Raw genomic sequence first — 20,273 nt, forward strand, 5'->3', positions numbered from 1 at the left:
ATTCGTAGATAGTGAAATACGAATGTGTATTAACGATGAACAGCTTAGACACGAATAGACGTGCAATTACATTGACGGTAATACTTTTTCAAGTCGCACGATCTCAGGCAATCGGATGAGACCCTTATCATTTTGGTGTCACATGCGACATTATCGATTCAGTATAAAATAAGAAAGCGATATTAGTAGCGGTTGGAATTATAGTGGAATGTAATTATGGAATTATTACCAATTATATAAATTTCCTAACTACAGAAAAATTGATCGCAGCCAATCAGCTCGTATTATTTGTAATATAATTCGTAATTTTATTGTATACTTAAAAACTTATAGCTGGCGATACAACGTAATGTATACATACTTGCTATATTTTATACAGTTCGATAAAAAAGAAAAGAAAAATGAAATCGTATCACTATAGACAGTAAAAGTTAACTGTATACTTAACCATTAATTACATAAGGAACTATCGTACAAAGAATAATTTCAGTTATCTGCGTGATTTATTAACGTCAGGCGGACGTAGAGCTCTATCATGGCATTTTTCCAATTGGTACTGAAAGCCAACAAATTGGAAAAACTGAGGCAAAGTTACGAGGATGAAAAACTGACATCGATTGAGATTTCGAAGGGTATCGTCAAACCTGTATATACTTTGAAGCAGCAAATTCGTCGAAGAAAAATATGGTTAGACTGGAGCTTTAAATAATCGAGAAATTTTGACTTCGTTTTTATATTAACTATGTTTGGAAAATCGAGACAGGTTTAAGAAGAAGGTTACGCACCTCTTAGACAAAATCTTTGCTATTTTAAAAGATTCTTGGATACATAAAAAGATTGTTGTAATTCGTACCGATGGAACATTAGAAAATTACATAGCAAAAAGCTTTGCAGGATTCGTTGGTGGAATATTCTTGACGTACATATTTTTCATATTTTTCGTTTTTCAATTGCATTTTAAACTGTCGTCTGCGACGTTCCTCTGTACAATAATAGGAATAATTCTCACTCTTGGTCTTGCATTTTCTTTCCAAGTCCGGTACGCTGTGATATGCGTATATATTTATCATACATACAACATGTACGATATATTATTGGTAGTTTAAATAATTAGAAAAATATTTCAGATGCGTTGTGTTTCTTCTCTTGCCGCAATTTTTCTCGAAACGCGGAAGGCAAGCTTTAATGGCGTACGCGTTTATTTTAGCTTTAACAGGACCAGTGAAGAATACTATGCACAACACCGGTGTACTTTCAGAGTCACTAGCCTGTGCGCAAGTACGTATATCGCTCTATATCATTTTATGTCATTAAATTCCCCGTTCTCTAATATCGATCGCATTCACGGTCAACTAGAAAATATCGTTTACTCTTCAGGAACAGTTAAAGGAAGCGGTGAAGACCGTCATAGATTTAGCGAAACAACCGTTTTACGCTTTGCGAGAAGCAATATCGAAAGTCATAAAGACGGTCAAAGTGGTCGTAAAGAAGATTAAACAGACTCTAATTGCGATTAAAAGAGTCGTTCTTAGCATACGTAAGTAGAATTTGTGTACAATCTATTAAAAGTTCTACAACCTGCATCCTTTACTTCGTATCTCATCATAGTTAGAGTTATCACTGCGGTATTCGAATGGCTGGGAAGTATCATAAGTATATGTAACAAAAAGTTGGGCACACCTTTCGACAGGTGCCAAAGCGTTTTTGAAGGAGCAGTGGCGGATTGCAAAGCAAAATTGGGTCCAATTTTTGGATTGGTTTGCAACATAACTTACGTTGTCAGTAGTCTGTGTTACATAGTGAAGCCACTGGATTTCATTTGCATGCTTGTTTCCTATATCGCTGACAGCGTAGTTGGTGTCGTAAGGAGCAGTAAGTTATCTTGAAATAAATTTGAATTTTCCGTGTTTCTTTCCCCCGGACACGTTTTTACAGTCGCAATTCGTAGAAATTAAGAAGTTCACGATGCACATGAAAGCGATGTTCTACGTTAAAGTTAAGTTCTCCCATTCGTTTCATTTCGAAACGAACCAAAGCAGGACGATACAAGACGTATCCACGAGTATTACTACAGAAATACGCTCGAGAACGGACAAACTCTTTGGTTTCTTCGATTTCATGAATTTCATCACGTCCTTCTTCATGTTCTTTATCATACTCAGGTAATGTAATGTAACTGTTACATCGATAGGAATAGTTGGATAATTATGAATTTATTCAATCGTGTAATTTCAATAGGTTCGCGCATTTCTCTAGAACAATGTGAAAAATGTAATATTCAATATAAATTGACTATCCGATCTAATATTTTCAGAGTGTTACGCTATCGTTACAAATGGTTAACCAGCGAGCGTTTCGACAATCGATACATAACCGACGATCTACGTACCATCGATTTGATAAGAACACGTCAAGACAAGGAAACAGTTTTGCCACTGAATCGACGTGAACGGAACAAATACGTGCCACTCTCTTCCGTCATATTAATAAAATCCGAAAGAACAAAATTATCCAAGTCTATCATATTCTTAAGCCTAGCTACTGTCAAACTTATCGCATACATGTTGATAGATTATTGTCTTTATTGGGTACTGAACACCATACAACTTTACGGACGATTTCAAAGCAAAGTAAAATGACGAACTATTATTATTAGACTGCTGATAATTATTGCAATTACTTCATACAGCAATACGGCATTCTTTTAGGTCGAACGACCAAACGTGGTAACTATTCACGTATCAGGCGATGGGTATTTAGCTGACCTTTATAAAAGTATCGTAAAAGCATTCACGCCACACGGGCAGGGAACAGAAATCGATACGATGCTTTGTCTTCCGGTTCCTGTAACACCTGATTTCGATAAATACACTCAGATCCTCGTTTTGATCTTTCTTTGCTGGCTGATGGCATTTTTCGAGCCTTATGGTTTACGAATGAGACAGGTAGTCATGTGTCAGTATTATCCCGAGAGAGCAAAGCAGAGAGCAGCTTGGTTGTACAATTACATCATCAGGTATCCAATTTCTCTATATCCAAGGTATCCACCTGGTGAACTTACTTTAACTACAGACGGGTCGAAATCTGTTTTTTAGATTCGCCAACTTCGAATCCGAAACTTTCGAAATGCGAAATACTTATTTTCTTCTAATCTTTACTTCGAACTAGGTCAAGGGGCAATTTTTTGAAGTTTGCTAGACGTCAACTGCGCCGAAAATTTGGCCTGACCGAAGGGGAAAAAATCGAGAAAGTGACTTTAAAAGAGAAATTGTGGGCCACGTTTCCCTTATTGAACATATTTTTTCCATTGAAACAAAAAGCGTGTCTTCTGTGTGGCGCAGTGGAACGTGACGAGGATCCACATGTTAAATGTCCAACTCCTGGTTGCATTGGCCTATATTGTACGCAATGTTTCGCGGATTTGCAGAACTTGTGCACCATTTGTCGGTCACCGATGGACTATGGTGACTTGTCCGACATGAGTGAGGAGAAGTAAATTAATTAATGATAAAAATTCTGAATAGGCTAACCGGTGATCGCTAACGCCTTTAAAATATTAGAGACTCTTCGGAAGATCAATTTGAAATACCAAGAAGAGCGTTGCTAAAACCTGAATTGAAATTGGACGAAGAAGAAGATAAAATAATGGACGAGGAAGGTAAAATGATGGGAGAAGAATACGAGGCAATGTTAGGCGAAGAATATGAAACTGAAGAGGAAGATATGTTAGATAAAGAATATGGAGCTGAAGGTGAAGAGATGTCGGGTGAAGAATATGAAGTGGAAGACGAAGAGATGATGGGTGAAGAATATGAAACTGAGGATGAAGAAATGTTAGATGAAGAATATGGAGATGAAAAGATATTAGGTACAGAATATGAAGATGAAGAGATATTAGGAGAAAAATACGAAAATGGAAGGGTAATAGGGGGAGAAGAAGAAGAAGAAGAAGAAAAAGCAATGAAAATGATAGGAAAAAAAGAAGGAAAAATAGAAGACAAAGAAGAGGTAAAAGTGAAGAACGAGAAAGAAGGAAACAAACTGAGAGCCGAGCAGGCAGAGAAAATGGAAAGAGACGTCGGTGAACAAACGGATGATAAATCCTTGGAAGATCTCGATCAAAGTACCGAATACAGTTACAGTAAGAATTTAACGTATAGTTGAGACAACCTCATTAAAGTGTACTACATTAACCCATGTTAATTGTCCCAGCGTATCAAGATGAATCTCCTGAGGAAGTCGAAATCGAGAAAACGAGAAAACGATTCAAAGACGTGGAAGCACAGAAAATTCGAGACGACGTAACAATCCAAGTGCGTTTCAACGTGATATAGTAAAATCTTTTCGACGAATATCAACTTCATTAAATGTCTTATCTTTTTGCTACTGTTTTAATATCGTTTCGTATTTAGATATTCAACCAACCGTTCGTGAAAGAATCGATCTCGGGCAGTGAATCACCAACTTCTGGCTTCGTTGTGAGGGCACGTAGAAAAGTTCGTGCCAAATTAAAAAAGCGGCCGGTTGCCGAGGTGAGAGATTCGGATTCATCAAGTTCGATTGCCGACACGGAATCCTGGCCGAGTGAAGATGTCGACGAAGAAGAAGTAATACACATAGAAATAGACGGCGATTCGGAAGAATTACTTCCGAAGGATAGAAAGGATAGAAGGAAACTAGGTCGTATAAATAGAATCGTCGATGCAGTTACGAGAATTCCTTGGCTCGGTAAAGGAGAGGTATGAAACATTCTAAGCCCTCCGAATATGTTCATATTTCTGGATCATTATTCCTTGGGGAAGGATTTAACGTTTTATTGAAAGGATAGGAAGTTTGCTTAAACTTCGTTTTAAGGCACCTCAAATTTTTGGTCCATCGCTTTCTAAAAAGTACTATCGAACGATATAGAGCGAAATTAAGATTTTATGCAGCCCACTCTTTTTTAAAAACACTGGAAGATACAGAAATGGATATAGAATTTATAGTATCCATTTTGTTGCAAAAAGAACCATTTAAGATGGGATTTAGTCGAAAATTCGATCAAAGAAAGAAATTTATCGTTTCGACAGAATGGCGAGAAGACACGCAAAGGATTGCAAAGGAAACGTCCATCCCTTATGAATAAGATTGTCAGTATGCTTCACAGAAAGCAATCAATGCCAATCAAATCGTATAAAAGAGTTAGAAGGACGAAGGATTCCTCGCCCTCTTCTTCCTCCTCGTCTGACGAGGAAAACGAGAGTCTACTAAAAGTGCAAGACAGAGACACTGATAGTCCATCAGACTTGGCCAGAAGGAGAAGTAGAAAGACAACAACGGAAGATACTTCTGATGAAACTCTAACTAGGAGGCTATCGTATGAAAAGAATTTCCAGACGAAACCATTACCAAGGTAATGTTGTATAGAAAATGAAAGACTATAATTATTTTTAATTTGTATATAATTATTTAATAATAGTAAATACTTCTTATTGTACATGATTATTTTTAACAAACGTACGATAAAACAGGCATCTGGAGTCTGTTGTGAAAGACACGTCTTATTTCGAAGTAGATGAGACTAAAGACTCACGAATACGAAAATGTGTTCGCCAAGTAGAGGATATCAATAAACCGTCAGACATAAAAGTGCCTACGGGACTTAAATATAGAGACACGTGGAGCACTACAGAAAACGATGAATTAGTATTATCATATTTATACTTTAAAAATGTTGTATATAAGTTTATAACTAGACTCTGGATCTTTATGTATTTATTCGAAATTTGATGGAAGAATTTTATCTCTTCTAACTCTTCTAACTATTCATCTAAGAACATAAATCCGCAGTCTAGTTAACATTACAAAATACCAGAGACGATGAAAAACATTCTTTTGCTTCTTCTAGGATCTCTGCTCTTGCACATCAGAGATCACGTTTGAGACAACTGCAGATAAAGATATTTATTCATTGGATATGAGCACTATATCGGAACAGACAAATAGAGTTAGTCAGACTGTATCTAAAGGTAAAACAGATTACACAAAGGTGACAGAACCGTGGATCAAACAAAAGCATAGGAAGGATGATTTTTCTGAGTACAAAGACTCGAAAGATTTAGAGCAAGAAGACACGGAATTAGAAGAAAACAGAAAGATGAAAAGCATAACTACGAAGAAAATAAAGGACAGAATAGAATCTTCGGAAGAAATTGCAACAATTTGTTCAGATACAGATAATACTTCATTGTATGATCCAACAGCAGATTTAAAATTGTACGGTGTTGGTCATGAATCGAGGAACCGACCAGCGACTATGGAAGAAGCTGCAGGATCTAAAATGCAATATTCGGAAGTGAATCCAACAATCTCAGAAGGGAAACTTCCGAAAATTGATACTGGAAATAAAAACACATTTTTCGACAAGCTAATAAGAAAGACGAAGTTCGATAAAACCACCGATCTATCAGATAAAAACAAATCCATTCAAACAAAATTGCACAAACATGATAGAGGAGATAATCATATTGAGAAAGATACAAATATCGCGGACGGAAGAAAGTTTGGTGAACTTTCTAGAGAATTAAATAAGGAGAGTAGAAGACAGAAAGAAAAACATCGTCGAAGGTAAATATCAAAATAGATAGCAAGGTAAGTACATATTAAGTTGTTTGGCGAATTCCTGACGAAAGTAAAGAAAGATTTAAAGGAAATTAAACATTTTATCATTTGTAACTTGGCGATTTTTCAAGCCTTTATATCTTCAGTTTTCTTGAAAAATAATTCATCTCCTATAATAATAATATCTTAGGTAATAATAATAATAGCTTTTATAGAATTTTTATTAGGCTTCTAGAGTATTTAAAAAAAATTTCTTGCTTATATCCGACAAATAAGTTTGGCGAAGATAGGGATAAAAAACAACGAGCTTCAACATCGTCTCATTGACGAAAAGAAATTCTTCTCTTTAATGCTCTTTAGTATTCAACTAATGGAAGCATTTTTGAAAAATAATCGCGATAAACATGACAGGTCAAAACGAAGAAAACGCAATGGTTCAGAAAAATCAACGTTCACCGATGACGAAGAGATTTATCCTGAGCTTAAATCACGATCAAAAAGATCACATCGATTTGTTCCCGAAACTGTTGAAAAAGGAAGCGAAGCAGAAGAATTGAAATCACACGAAAATGAATACTTTGCTCGTGAATCTCCATCGCGAAGTTATGGACCAGATATTTGTAAGAACTGTGCTTCCCATCATCTAGAGATGGCGAAACGAAAATTTGAAATGCCTATAGTAAAAAGATACTTGCCCATGTATCAGAGTCCAGGACTGATCGAAGAATTGAAAAGGCACGATCGAATGAGATTAATTCGAGAAAGAGAAATTAGAAGACGAAGAAGTGGAGGTTCTCATCGATCTTCAGATGCGCAAGATCGAAAGGTCGATCGTTCTCCTGCACCTGATTCATCGGTAAGTAAACAAGTTTCTCAGGAGATGTGTAATACTCTTTGCGAGTGGACAATAAAATTATTTATTCAAAATATATAATGTTGGCAAAGGAATAGATTCCAGGGAACAATGATCAAATATTATCTTTTTAATTTTCCATAAAATCCCTTGTCGATGGTTTTGATACTCTAACACAAAAATGATTCGTGTCGTCACATTTTTGAAGTACATATACTATACGAGACAGAGTATCGCTTTCGTTAAAAAGATAATTATTTCGCTTTAAGCTTAAACCGAAAGAAAAGGACGGCAGACTTGCTTATCAAGAGTCGCAAGCTTATAAAAAAGTCTTACGCGAATTTCAAACAAGGGCTGGACGTCAAGAAGTTCGTAAGAAACCTAGAAATAGGATACCGTTAATATGCTTGTCTGAAAAGGCAGACAAAAGTAAAGAAGTGGAACAACTATATCCATGTGAAAGACAAGCTCGACAAAAGCCGAATGTGATGAAGAAATTCGCTGATAAGATGGTAGCACCATTCAAGGTAACTTGAAATGTGAATTAATAATTGCAACCACTGGCACAACCACGTATATGTTTCTTAATTATCATTTTAGCCGCCTAAATATAAGAAACACAAATGCAAGACGCACGGAGGAGACGTAAAGTTTGAAGAAATGGAAATTATGTATGATTGCTTATGTGACGCAGAAGTTTTAAGCGAGGCATCTTCTACTTGTAGTTGCGTTAAAAAGACACATAAATCTGGTACTTTAACATCCGCCGATGAAACAAGTGTTAATAACGAGTCAATCCAGTAAAAGGGTAAAAATAATATCTTCAAACGTGTGTTACAAACTTTTGGAATCTGATTCCTGATAGTATAATCTCGAGACATCGTTAGTTATCGGATCTTATACTTACATTGGCGAACTCAATGGTGGAAATTTATCATAGGAGAAATAAATAGTTTGTTAAGTATGTTAAAGGCTGGACTGCGGATTTTTATGCTGTGAAATTATTTAAATGCGTGAAAATGTACAGAACGCATGTAATATGTAAGCATGTAAGAATTATCCAAAGCTTTGTCAGTAATTAAACTAATAGCGTTCCTCTTTTGAATTAGAAAGAGAAAATATATAGTTTAGAAACCCTAAGTGCATTAAACCCTTATTTCTTAATCACACCGTACTATTAAAGATTTCGCACGCTCTACACAAATTCTTTCCGAGTAATATCAATTCTCCGAATTGATCGTCATTCGCCATCGATATTTCAAGATATATAAATATTCGCTCATCATTTAAAAATGACGATACTTTAATCGTATTACATGCAACACACTTCATAATCATAGCTCCGATGGACGCAAAAATATTTTCGATTGTTTCAAATTTTCTATCCTATTAAAATGTATAACCTTTAATAGAACTGTCGAATAAAAAAAGAATTAACAATTATCTATCCGAGAGATGAAATAAAATTATTGTTTTCCAACATATAAACGTATTTCGGCTATGTCGAAGAAAACGTATAAGTTTCTTCAAAATCGAAGAAGAATATATCTGGAAGACGACGTGAGATTTGGCAAAGACAAACGTAAAAGAAAGAAGTAGAAGAAAGATATAATTAACAAGTTCAATCGCAGATAAACGGATTCAAAGCCAGGTATTTTGGAAATAGAGAACGATATGTCTCTGTCCGGACAAAATTCAGAAAAACTTCCAAAAAGTGGCGATCGAAATGTAATTGATCCACTTCATGGTGTAAAAGCAAGCGGTTCCCCTCCATTGTCGCCAAATGTGTCAGTGCCTAGAACTTTGCCTGCAGCACAACTTGAACGCCAGAAGGTTTCCTATACCAAAGACAGAAATATCTTACGAACGACTGAAGAGGACAGAAAGAATAAAAACATTTGGAAAGATAAAATCAAGAATGAAGCGAAGAATGAAATCAAAGGCGAAATCGAGGATGAGGTCAAAGATGAAACGAAAAGCGATGAAAAGGTACTTTTGGATGAAAACGAATTTTGCGATCTAATAACTTGCACGAAAGATAAATCTGAAACTGTAGATTTGGATGCAAATGAAATTTGCGACTCGATGACTTGCACGAAAGAAAAATTTCAGAAATTAGACAAATATAGAGAAGTAGATTTGGATTCGAACAGAGATTGTATTTGTTCTGAAACTTGTGACAATTTTTCAGAAACACGCACGAAGCATGATAGAGAGGACAAGATCTCTCCTACGAAATTAACAGAAATAATCAATAGCTCGATCAAAGAAGCGATGCAGAATATCGTGAAGCAATGTAAAATGGTATTTAAGATGCAAGTATCAAGGATACTTCAATTTTTTACCACATTTTTATTGCCAGTGTACGCGCAAACAAAATGAAGGAAATTATTATTTTAATGTATTATGTATTTTGCGTTTTAAAAAGCAGAAAGAAGGAAAAGATGCCGATAAGAAGCCAAAAGAAGAAGCTAACTTTGATAAAGTTTGCTATGTAGATAAGGAAGGAATTCTAGTAAAAATGAAGCACGAGCATCGACCACGTATCACTCGGAATAGTTCAACGATAGAACGATTACGTAAAAATAACGAGCAGTTCGATAATCGTTTAAAATCGCATCGTCTTCGAGAAAAATATAATAGCGCACGTGCGAATATTAGAAAATTACACGAGGAAAAAGGAAAACGTCAGAGTAAAAAAGATAACGCGTTCGAAGAAGGAAAGAAAAAGAAGCATTCAAAATCATTAAACAATGTAAAAACTGATAATCGTAGGATGACTGGAAACGTGAACATTTATATTTGTTCCGAAGCCAGCGAAAATATCCAAGTAATTCTACTTTTTATTTGTCTATAGCATTTCGTTTAAAAAAAAAAAATTGTCCACTTACTATTTTATTTGTTAGGCAACTAATAAACAAGATAAATCTCAATCATGCACGGAATCATGCTCAGAAACGACGACGGAACAGTCAAAAGTTTCATCGAGCAAACTTGTCACTTCAATTCGGAACAAGCGCAGAAAATCTCAAGAACAGGATTCGATCGATCTTCTTGTAAAAAGCGAAGAAAGTAACGACGACAGCACTACCTATAGTTCAGGCCCATACGGAGTTTCCAAAAACACGCTAAAAGTAGAAAGCTGTAATTTTATCGACGTCTATGACAACCTCGACAAAGATGTCCGTGTAAGCACTCAATCTATTTTGACCGAATGTGGATGCAAGGACATCGATAATAGCGATACTCTCATGACAATTGATAAGTCAGACTTGTCGTTTGAGAAATCGAAATTTGTTATATGCGACAAAATAGAGAAACCTTGCTCCACGATTTATACAACGAAGACTTTGACAGACTCGGAGAGCGACGGATGGTCATCGAAATCAGTTTGCAGCAGTCGAAATACAGATGTATGTATTTCATCCGACGCTTGGTCAGTGGAGCCTAATTTAAATTATCGTATTAACGATAGCGAACGTCGTACATTGCCCATAAAAACTCGTGAAAGTATATGTAAATATCGTAAAAGAGATCAAGGATTAATTGATAGGTCTAATCTGCGATGTAGTTGTAAAAGCAGAAGACCTTACTCTAAGACAGTAAACAAAGAATCATGGATGACTTGTAATTGTATAACAGAGGAAGAAGAAGATGTATGCGTCGATATGAAGACTATCGAAAAGTTTGAAAAGCCGACTGTAAAAGACAAAGAAACAACAACTATTTGTCGTAAACCTTCGGAGGATTTAAAAGAAACGACGACGTTTGTACCATGCCCAAAACATTCTGTGGATTTACAAGAACGTATAGACAAATTAGAGGAAGAGCCGGCTGAAGATGTGGAGGTCAGGGAAAAAGAAAAGGATACGAAAGAGTTACCTGAGGAGGAAAAGTTACCTGCTGAACTAGAAAAAAGCAAGGAATTGGGAGAAATTCCACCTGACATGCCAAAGTTTGTCCCATCAAGAACAATAAGACCTGAAGTAATTGTACTTAAACAGTTGTTGAAACAACCTATACAACCAAAACCTGTAGGAATTATTGATATTTTGCCAATTCCTGTTATGAAAACAGATATTTTGGAACAATCGGCGAAAGATACGATTGATTCAAAATACAAGTTGCGTAAGGAATATAGCAAACCTGAACCAAAGCAACTAGCAATTGAAGAGAAACGAAAGTTATCTCAGAAAAAAGATGAAGAAATATTGAAAGAGGAATCAGCGGAAAAAAAATTGGAAGATGAAACGTTAGAAGAGAAAGGCAAAGGCGAAGCTAAAGACATGAGAAAAACTGAAAAGAGAACGTTAGAAGAAAAAGACGACAGCGAAATTAAAGATACGAAAACATCAGAAGAGAGGGAGTTAAAGAAAGAAGACGATAGCAAAATTGTAGATACGAAAAAAGCAGCGGAGAGAGGATTAAAGAAAGAAGATGACAGAAAAATTAATGATACGAAAAAAGCAGAGGAGAGAAGATTAAAGAAAGAAGATGACAGAAAAATTAAAGATACGAGAAAAGCAGAGGAGAGAGAGTTAAAGAAAGAAGACGACAGCAAAATTAAAGATACGAAAAAAGCAGAGGAGAGAGAGTTAAAGAAAGAAAACGACAGCAAAATTAAAGATACGAGAAAAGCAGAGGAGAGAGAGTTAAAGAAAGAAGATGACAGCAAAATTAAAGATATGAAAAAAGCAGAGGAGAGAGAGTTAAAGAAAGAAGATGACAGCAAAATTAAAGATACGAAAACAGCGGAGAAGAGAGAGTTAGAGAAAGAAGGTGACAGCGAAAGTAAAGACACGAAAATCATCCAACAAATAATGAAACCATCGCTTCTTTCCAAAGGCTTAAAAATGATTACAGGTAGAACAGAACGTCCAGAACCAAAGCCTGAAGGATTCGTGGAATCTGCATCGCCTGATGTTATTATCGATAAAACTGTTGAAATTCCTGAAATAGAAACTAGCGAATTTCCAGAGCAATCTAAAGACGATACAAAAGGGGAGGAAAAATCTGTTCCCTCTAAATTGTTCGCATATATACCAAAAAAAATACCTATACCGATGAAAATACCTATACCGACAAAAATACCTATACCGATGAAAATACCTATGCTGAAAAAAATACTTACACCGAAGAAGAATGATAAACTTGAATCGAGTACAGATAAAAAGCAATCTGTAAACGAGGAAAATAAAAATAACAATAAAAATCCGAATATAGTTAATTCAACAAAACCGCCTGTATACGAAGGAAATAAAAAGAACAATAAAGACAACCCTGTTTCTAATCCTTCGCAATCCACCAAAGGAGAAATAAAAAATAATACAGAACATAAAATAAATTCTAATGTCAGTAAAAATAATCCAAATAAATCAAATTTATTAACTGTTACTAATAGCAAAAATTCGCCTGTTTCGCCAATTCAAAATGTTGGTATTGAATTGGGAAACCAAGGAAATCCTAAAAACGATAAAAAAATATCTGAAATTCAAGATATGCTTAATAATCGAGAAATTCATGAATCGTTGACGAAGCCACAGCTTGAGAAGGGAATCGACGTTGAAGAAGAAAAAGGACTTGAACCACAGATTACTAAAACTCAAGAGGACAAGTCAGGTGAAAAAATAAATGTTATTGTGCATTCTGAAAAAGAATCTATCGCGGTATCTACGCAACCTGACAAATTCGACTCTCGTATGATATGTACAAACACAAACCCAAGTTATACAAAGCATACGGGTGTTACCGATTATATTACAACCGAAAAAAGCACATGCAATTGTTATCATTTACCGATGCGTCAATACAATAACGAACCTATAAATTATCCTAAAAGTTGCTTAAAAAAGGAAAGATCGTGTTATCATACTATTTCTCAAGAAAGTAATCGTGCGAATCCATACCGTGATAAGAAAGCCTGGGAGGAGTGTAGCTGTAGAAGAATAATTGCTTGCAACAATTTTTGTAGATCACGGAACGAATGCAGGTAAATATATTAACAAAAATATGAATTTGCATGAACATTCGGAATCTATTCACCTCGGTCAATGTCTCATCGACAATTAAACTTAATTACAATTAAACAGTTGTAGATTGATGGTAAACTGCGTAAACTGTTACAAACCTCAAAATAAATGCAACTGTAAATTAATTTACGAAAGGAAGAGCAGTAGTGGGTACATGAAATCGATGTTTTGTCTTTATTGCGATAAGCCTCGCGACAAATGCACGTGTATGGCGATAGCACGAAAATGTTCGTACTGTGAACTGCCCATAGATATGTGCATGTGTAAGGAGCAGAAAACAATTTGCGATGGAAGACCGGTCCTGACCGAGTCTAATAACGATTGCACTATGTACGTCACTGCGTGGAAGCCTAGAGAAGAAGTACGACGTTACTTTTCTAGGAACTTGACCGATCTTAAAACCGATTCCATCAATGAATGCTGCTGCTGCGAGAAACTTAAGCAACATAACTCCGATGACCTTCCTTATCAACGACTAAGCGTTTTTTCCGACGTGATGGATGAATTGCAGCAAAAAATAATCGAATCTACGTATTGTGCGCGATGCCAAAAAGTTCCTTGCTGTTGTAGTGTTAATGTAGAAAGAGATGAGAGAAGAGAAGATAGGAAGATAAAGTATTGTATCAGGTAGGATGTTTTTACTACTTTGATTAACCCATTAATACTGTAAATCGCAAGAAACTCGGACAGGCAATCATTAGATGACTCATAATTTACAGTACTATTTTAATAATGCGTACTATAAGTACATTATAAATGAAGATCACAGGGACAAGAGAACAATTTTAAAATTCAATATATCGTCAATGACCGCCGCGTCAAAACTATTTTTCTACTTGATTCTGAGATCTTGAAAAGAAAATACAATAATTTCCTAAATCGTACATTTCCAATTCTTCGTCATTTTATTACCCTGGCAAAGGGTTAAAGTAAGAAGCACATTCTGAAAATATCATATTAAGAAACTATTCGTTGCAGCCCTAAAACACGACGGAAGATTATCGCCGTATGTATGGAAAAAGCGAAAAATAAATCATTGAATAATTGCAAATACGAGTCTAATCACGCAAAGAGCGACAAACAGAAAAAAGTATTAGTAGCCCTTTGTTGTGTTTGCAAAGCAACACCCTGTAGATGCAAGAGATCTAAATCCAGTCAGAAAAAGTTGAAAGCGAAATGTTATTATTGTAAAAATTCACCGTGCATGTAAGTATCGATAGAAAGAAAGAAAAGAGGGAAACGGAAGAAGTGTGGAAATTTCACGTTAATGGAAACAACTTCTTTCGCTAATTGGCCCGAACGTAGATCTGGTACTTCCAGTTGTTGATTTTTTATTACATTCTTTACTACAGCTGCATTGCGGCCAGAGAGCGCAACAAGTCGAGGCCATGCAGGTGCACTGATTCACCTTGCCGTACGAAAGAGAAGGAAAGCACATCGTATGGAAAAACATCTACGAAACCGAAGAACAATGACGAAAAGACAATTTGCGTGCACTAATGTGACACCTGTCGTTACTTGACTTACAATTTGGAATACAAAGTCAATTGGAGCAAACTGCCGCTCAGGATTTTTAAACAAAAGCCAACAAACGATTTACATTTTCCGAAATTTCTGAAAATGAACCCCTTCTTCATAGTCTTCGATAATATCTTTATACATAAGAAAATTTATTTGAATTATATTGTTAAGAGCGTTCTACGAACAACGGTTCAAACGATTCTGCTGCATTCGCAATTTTTCATTTTTCACAATCAAAAGCAGCATTTTTATTTAACTGATAATCGAACGTATCCCCTTCCCACTTCTTTTTTTACAGAATTTTTATGAAAATTTTCCAGTGTCCATTTCCTTTCTTTTCTTTTTCAAAATTGATTAAAGTATATAACAGTGTCGAGGATTTAACTTTAAAACTTCAAGTATGTTTACATTAAAATATGATTCAGTTTGTTGCATTTTACTAAATCATTCCCTCTTATGTGTATATATATATATGCATGATCATAGAAAAAACAAGGTAACTCTGTTTTAGTTACGATAGAACATTTGACATATTGCAAAACGCTCTGATTGCGCTGCAATAGTTTACATATTAACTGAACGAATATTTCATTTTATAAATTATAACGGATACAGCGATATAACAGCATAGTTGTCTTTTTATGTAACATATATAAAATAAAAATTAAAGGCAAAGATATTAAACATTAATAAACATTTGCTTGTGTTACAAACGCGTTAAGACAAAAATTAATGAACGTATTAAATATGTGTGATGTAACTTAAATATAAATTAAATTTAAATAGATTAAGCTTCCTTTCTAATCTCGCATCTTTCTACAAAAAAAATTTTATACAATGTTAATCGTAAAATATAGTACAGCTAAAAATGTTCACAGCATCACATTGAGTGTTCTGTTTCTCCACTTTAATTGAGGAAACAAAAAACAAACAAAACTTCGGAAGTGTTATTTACCTCACAACAGTGTACAAAATATTTCAGACTGCTAGAATTGTCGGGAGTAGGGGGTATCTTAGGCTTCATACAAGACGCTGTCTCCTCCGTTTTACTAGATCAGTACGAGCCGTAGACGGGCAACGTGTTCTTCCTTAATCGTGTTCCTCGTTTGCTTTCGCTTTCAAATAGCTTTTTTTTTTGCTCCAAGAATCAAATTCGAGTATCCTAACGCTCATTGTTTCTTCATTTCGCGTCATTTATTTCTATTATATTTTTTTGTCAATTCTTATCGAACACCGGTGAAAAAAGAAGGAAGGTGACAAATTGGAAAGAAAATGCAAGTGTACACTGAAGATCCTGGATCACCCTGTGTTTCTCGTGATAAACTACTAAACGAGAAGAATTCTTTAACTCTTCGGGAACTCATAGATGGCTTGCACGAAGCTTTTGAAACTGACTACGTGAATATAGACAGGGTTCAATATCTAATGGCCTCGTACAGAAGCAACTCCGCAGAATGGAAAAAATATGCAAAATTTGACAGATACAGGTAAACTGACTAAAAGCTATTAAAATAATCTAAAGGAAAAATAAGGAAATTTAATATAAAGATATATTTCAATGCTTCAAAAATGCAGTACGGTATGAAGTTACAGTATATTAATTGGATTAAAATATCAACGACTATAACGAGGGTGGTCATCTGATTTCCATTCTATTTCGTTTCTACGCGTCTTACGTTCGCGAAAGATCGAATTCCCCAGTAAATATTTTATCAGTCGACAGAACACGGCACAACTACATCTCAAACATAAAATAAAATTAACATGAAATTTACGATAGGTTATCATCTGTTACTGTTTCTCCGACCCTGGTCGTCTCTTAAATATTTTGTTTCATTCAATCTTAAATAATGAATTTAATAACCTTGTACTTTGAGTATTATCTGTACAAGTTGACACGCGAGCATGAAGTAACTGACCTTAAGAAAAAATAAGAAAGGAACATGGTCGGATTTCTGATAGAAGCAAGAAAAATTTAAAAGTTTACTGAAAACGTCATTATTCTTATCTACAAAAACATATATTACGAGACTTTACAACGATCGCACTTCGCACTACAATGCTATAATAAATGCAATAAGTGGCATAAAGTGTACATTAGAAAGCTATCAATATTAAAACAAAAAAAGAGTACATACCAGAATTATTCCAGATAGCTGTACGATGATATTATTACAAATAGTGTTTTCATACGAGACGATAATTTTGTTTACGTAATTAAAAAATTATAAATAACATCTATCAAAATCTATTAAAGCTATCCTTTGCATTCACGAAGAATGACACATCAATTAGTAAATACAACCTGATCTTCTATTCGCATGCTAATTATCTTTTGCATTAATTAGTACATAATCGACAGAAACTACAATCAAATGTTTAAATCACGATTAAAGCAGTTTGAAAGTATAATTTGTATAATTTTTTCAAAATTAAAAGCACAGATTTAGATTGAGAAAACAAATGAATTAGTCTGAACTTTTCTATTCTGTTCGCCTACGAGATAACATAAATTTTCAATAAATATTACTTCACCAATTATAAAGATAATAATGATCACGTTACAAGATATATATATACGTATAAATGGAATTATTACACGGAATTGCTACCATAGCCGGTTTCCACATAACACGCGAAAGTATGGAAACTGTAGTTGAGGCACAACCTCTTTACAGAGTAGAACATACTATATCGAACGGAAAAAGACGATTACTAATCGCATAAAAATTACATCGAAAATATTCATCGAAACATTTTGTTGACTTCTAGTACTTCGTTCGATTCACTTTATACCGACTTAGTACATGTCCTATTTACGTTTCGTAAATAGATATGGAAACGTTATCTTCTACCATGTTATTTAAAAATATAATACACAAAGAAATATGACCAAAAAGATTTGACATCATTGCAACCGAAACGTAAGTATGCGGAACACTTCAATGTTCATGTGTATTGCACATAAATCAGTAGTGTTCGTAGTATAGTACGGTGAACGGCTGGTTACACACACTTTCCACGTATGCCCCCTTCTCTTAAACATTACACTTGATTCAGAACATCGGTTCTTTGACACGCGACACTTATCGGATCGAAAGTAACGAACGGCAAAACATTCTCATGAACTTAGAAACAATGCCTATACCGAGTGCATTTCCAATCAGATTAATTTATTGTCCTCTAATTTAACGTGATTCACCGGTGCTTATCTAGTTTAATCATATAAGTCCTTAAAGGAAAATCCAAATGATTCATTGTGCTTAGGTATACAAGAAATTTAGTCGATGAAGGAAATGGAAGGTTCAATCTAATGATTCTATGTTGGGGAGAAGGTCATGGTTCAGCTATACATGATCATGCGAATGCACATTGCGTAATGAAAATTCTCCAAGGTGAACTCTTTGAGGTATAGAATGAAATATTCTATTTATATACATATATATATATAACAAACAATTTTTTATTATGTTTATGATTTTATAGACACGGTACGCGTGGCCTACACAGCGTGAGGAACCAGAAGAGCTACAAGAATTGGAAAAAAATACCCTCGGTCTTAATCAGATATGTTATATCAATGGTATAATTTCTAAATATACTAAATTATCTATCGTTATATAATATTGTTGAGATTTTATTTTGATTTTACTTATATACAACTTGTTACAGATTCTTTAGGACTTCATCGAGTTGAAAATCCGAGTACCGTGAATCCTGCTATTTCTTTACACTTGTATTCACCACCGTTCTCTTCCTGTTCCGTCTTCAATAAGCAAACTGGACAAAAAAGCTCGTGTAAAGTTACATTCTGGTCGAAATACGGAGATAAGCGAAACCGCGTAAGATTGTTATCTATTTTTCTTCCTTCTTTAATCATTTCTTCGTTTTTAATCATCCTTCTTTCTATCAATATTATCAATACCAAGTCAGAATTAAGTTGCAACTGATTTGAGTTCTTTCTGATTCAAACTTGATTTTAATTCTCTAAACTTGCAGGAAATCCAAGATGCTAGGTGCCCTGAGGATAACTAATATATCAAAAGTGAAGTTGATACCAGCGATAATCATTTGAATAATTATTCTAAGTTAAACAAAATAAAGAGATAGTATATGCATTTTTAAATACTATACCAAATGATCAGAATGTTCCTGATATTTTAATTAAAAGAATAAAAAAAAAAAAAAGGTGCAAAATATGATACATTTTGGTAACACGAAAGCAGCCAATTAGCTCTACATTATTTGTATATCGCACCACGTGGAGATAGCTGCGTTTGGAGACCCACTCGATCCACGGCACCCATCCTCCCTTCCTTTTATTCAAATTTCATTCAATCTTATTATTTTCATTCAATTTACATCTGCATAACATACATACTTACTAAGTCCATTTTGCAGACGTGATATAAATGAATTTTTTTTCTATTTTAACCGAACGCGAAACTAAAAGTAATACCATAAAGATATATCCTAAAATAGAAAAATATAAATTAACCCACATAATATGTACATATATGTCGGAGATGAAAGAACACCGGAACCTTCCCTTTGGAACTTTGGGAAGACCCCTAGTATTGTAATTTAGATTTCACCATAGCCGTATTAAGAAACTGTTGTCATTCGATCCGACTGTACTTATTTGAGATTTATGATAGTGAGCTCGGGCTCGAGGCGACAATCAGTCGCCGAACGTATCCGCGGTCAACGGGATGACGAACTTTACCCTTCGTTAGCGTCTAAGTTACACTGTATGTTAGAGCAAGGGGTAATTATTACGTATACGAAAGACAGGTCGATTGCCGATGAGATCGCACTAGAGAGAGAGTTGGTCTCCGTCGCGGTGACGCTGTCGAAGAAAACTATGATGGGTGTGCCTAAGGGCACGAGATCATCGGATTCGCGGAGGAGTCTTCGTTCAAAGGGTGAGGGAAATTGACGTTGCTGTTAATTGGTCAATTTCCATGTTGGTGGTTAGAGAAGGATATTAGCTGTCCTTGGGAAAAGTTGCTAGCGGGAAGCGTCGTTCGTGGAAGGATAGATTTCTCTTACCTTCCCGTAGTTGGGGCACAGGCTATTTGTCTATTTGAAAGACTTTGTATAATTGAAACTTAAGATTTGTAGCGGGTCCTCGCCCAGCTAAACATATACTGTGAAGATGCGTTGGCATCTGGCAATCATCTTACCCGAAGGGCAAAGTCTGCGTGTGGCGAGCCACGGGGCAGAAACCATTGAAACGTTTACCGTCGTGCCCTGTCCCAAGTATTTCT

At 35.2% G+C, this 20,273-nt stretch overlaps 5 protein-coding genes across 5 annotated transcripts; all 5 read left to right on the top strand.

The window, feature by feature from the left end:
• Nucleotides 1-332: 332 nt before the first annotated feature.
• Nucleotides 333-5,311, top strand: LOC126922782 (DC-STAMP domain-containing protein 2-like). The gene is made up of 12 exons (XM_050735643.1): nucleotides 333-687; nucleotides 764-1,039; nucleotides 1,128-1,278; nucleotides 1,378-1,537; nucleotides 1,609-1,872; nucleotides 1,949-2,162; nucleotides 2,315-2,630; nucleotides 2,709-3,016; nucleotides 3,169-3,492; nucleotides 3,561-4,141; nucleotides 4,213-4,313; nucleotides 4,413-5,311. Exons 1-12 carry the CDS (start codon nucleotides 536-538, stop codon nucleotides 4,743-4,745), a joined length of 3,180 nt encoding a protein of 1,059 aa, XP_050591600.1. The 5' UTR covers nucleotides 333-535; the 3' UTR covers nucleotides 4,746-5,311.
• A 183-nt stretch (nucleotides 5,312-5,494) lies between these two features.
• LOC126922558 (pre-mRNA-splicing factor CWC22 homolog) lies at nucleotides 5,495-8,281 on the top strand. Its single transcript, XM_050735255.1, has 4 exons — nucleotides 5,495-6,606; nucleotides 7,012-7,456; nucleotides 7,723-7,980; nucleotides 8,054-8,281. Exons 1-4 carry the CDS (start codon nucleotides 5,957-5,959, stop codon nucleotides 8,255-8,257), a joined length of 1,557 nt encoding a protein of 518 aa, XP_050591212.1. The 5' UTR covers nucleotides 5,495-5,956; the 3' UTR covers nucleotides 8,258-8,281.
• An 846-nt stretch (nucleotides 8,282-9,127) lies between these two features.
• Nucleotides 9,128-13,446, top strand: LOC126922783 (calponin homology domain-containing protein DDB_G0272472-like). The gene is made up of 3 exons (XM_050735644.1): nucleotides 9,128-9,757; nucleotides 9,885-10,283; nucleotides 10,360-13,446. The coding sequence occupies exons 1-3, from the start codon at nucleotides 9,128-9,130 to the stop codon at nucleotides 13,444-13,446; spliced, it is 4,116 nt and encodes a 1,371-aa protein (XP_050591601.1).
• Nucleotides 13,447-13,545: 99 nt separating this feature from the next.
• On the top strand, nucleotides 13,546-15,658 carry LOC126922592 (uncharacterized). Its single transcript, XM_050735367.1, has 3 exons — nucleotides 13,546-14,109; nucleotides 14,461-14,688; nucleotides 14,835-15,658. Exons 1-3 carry the CDS (start codon nucleotides 13,553-13,555, stop codon nucleotides 14,980-14,982), a joined length of 933 nt encoding a protein of 310 aa, XP_050591324.1. The 5' UTR covers nucleotides 13,546-13,552; the 3' UTR covers nucleotides 14,983-15,658.
• A 382-nt stretch (nucleotides 15,659-16,040) lies between these two features.
• LOC126922613 (cysteine dioxygenase type 1) lies at nucleotides 16,041-19,225 on the top strand. Its single transcript, XM_050735402.1, has 5 exons — nucleotides 16,041-16,490; nucleotides 18,271-18,412; nucleotides 18,490-18,586; nucleotides 18,676-18,845; nucleotides 19,003-19,225. Exons 1-5 carry the CDS (start codon nucleotides 16,276-16,278, stop codon nucleotides 19,036-19,038), a joined length of 660 nt encoding a protein of 219 aa, XP_050591359.1. The 5' UTR covers nucleotides 16,041-16,275; the 3' UTR covers nucleotides 19,039-19,225.
• Nucleotides 19,226-20,273: the final 1,048 nt, after the last annotated feature.

This window comes from Bombus affinis, chromosome 12 (genome assembly GCF_024516045.1).
Source record: "Bombus affinis isolate iyBomAffi1 chromosome 12, iyBomAffi1.2, whole genome shotgun sequence".
Taxonomy (NCBI): domain Eukaryota; kingdom Metazoa; phylum Arthropoda; class Insecta; order Hymenoptera; family Apidae; genus Bombus; species Bombus affinis.

What these genes read in the sequence shown, in the direction of transcription:
- LOC126922782 (XM_050735643.1), top strand. Translation starts at nt 536, where the DNA reads ATGGCATTTTTCCAATTGGTACTGAAAGCCAACAAATTGGAAAAACTG. An exon ending in ATGTTCTTTATCATACTCAG is followed by an intron (nt 2,163 to 2,314) that starts GTAATGTAATGT and finishes TAATATTTTCAG; the next exon opens with AGTGTTACGCTATCGTTACA. An exon ending in ACGGACGATTTCAAAGCAAA is followed by an intron (nt 2,631 to 2,708) that starts GTAAAATGACGA and finishes GCATTCTTTTAG; the next exon opens with GTCGAACGACCAAACGTGGT.
- LOC126922783 (XM_050735644.1), top strand. Translation starts at nt 9,128, where the DNA reads ATGTCTCTGTCCGGACAAAATTCAGAAAAACTTCCAAAAAGTGGCGAT. An exon ending in TCGTGAAGCAATGTAAAATG is followed by an intron (nt 9,758 to 9,884) that starts GTATTTAAGATG and finishes TTTAAAAAGCAG; the next exon opens with AAAGAAGGAAAAGATGCCGA. An exon ending in AAGCCAGCGAAAATATCCAA is followed by an intron (nt 10,284 to 10,359) that starts GTAATTCTACTT and finishes TTTATTTGTTAG; the next exon opens with GCAACTAATAAACAAGATAA.
- LOC126922613 (XM_050735402.1), top strand. Translation starts at nt 16,276, where the DNA reads ATGCAAGTGTACACTGAAGATCCTGGATCACCCTGTGTTTCTCGTGAT. An exon ending in TCCAAGGTGAACTCTTTGAG is followed by an intron (nt 18,413 to 18,489) that starts GTATAGAATGAA and finishes ATGATTTTATAG; the next exon opens with ACACGGTACGCGTGGCCTAC. An exon ending in ACGGAGATAAGCGAAACCGC is followed by an intron (nt 18,846 to 19,002) that starts GTAAGATTGTTA and finishes CTAAACTTGCAG; the next exon opens with GAAATCCAAGATGCTAGGTG.
- LOC126922592 (XM_050735367.1), top strand. Translation starts at nt 13,553, where the DNA reads ATGGTAAACTGCGTAAACTGTTACAAACCTCAAAATAAATGCAACTGT. An exon ending in AAGATAAAGTATTGTATCAG is followed by an intron (nt 14,110 to 14,460) that starts GTAGGATGTTTT and finishes TATTCGTTGCAG; the next exon opens with CCCTAAAACACGACGGAAGA. An exon ending in TGTAAAAATTCACCGTGCAT is followed by an intron (nt 14,689 to 14,834) that starts GTAAGTATCGAT and finishes TCTTTACTACAG; the next exon opens with CTGCATTGCGGCCAGAGAGC.
- LOC126922558 (XM_050735255.1), top strand. Translation starts at nt 5,957, where the DNA reads ATGAGCACTATATCGGAACAGACAAATAGAGTTAGTCAGACTGTATCT. An exon ending in AAAGAAAAACATCGTCGAAG is followed by an intron (nt 6,607 to 7,011) that starts GTAAATATCAAA and finishes TAAACATGACAG; the next exon opens with GTCAAAACGAAGAAAACGCA. An exon ending in CTCCTGCACCTGATTCATCG is followed by an intron (nt 7,457 to 7,722) that starts GTAAGTAAACAA and finishes TTTCGCTTTAAG; the next exon opens with CTTAAACCGAAAGAAAAGGA.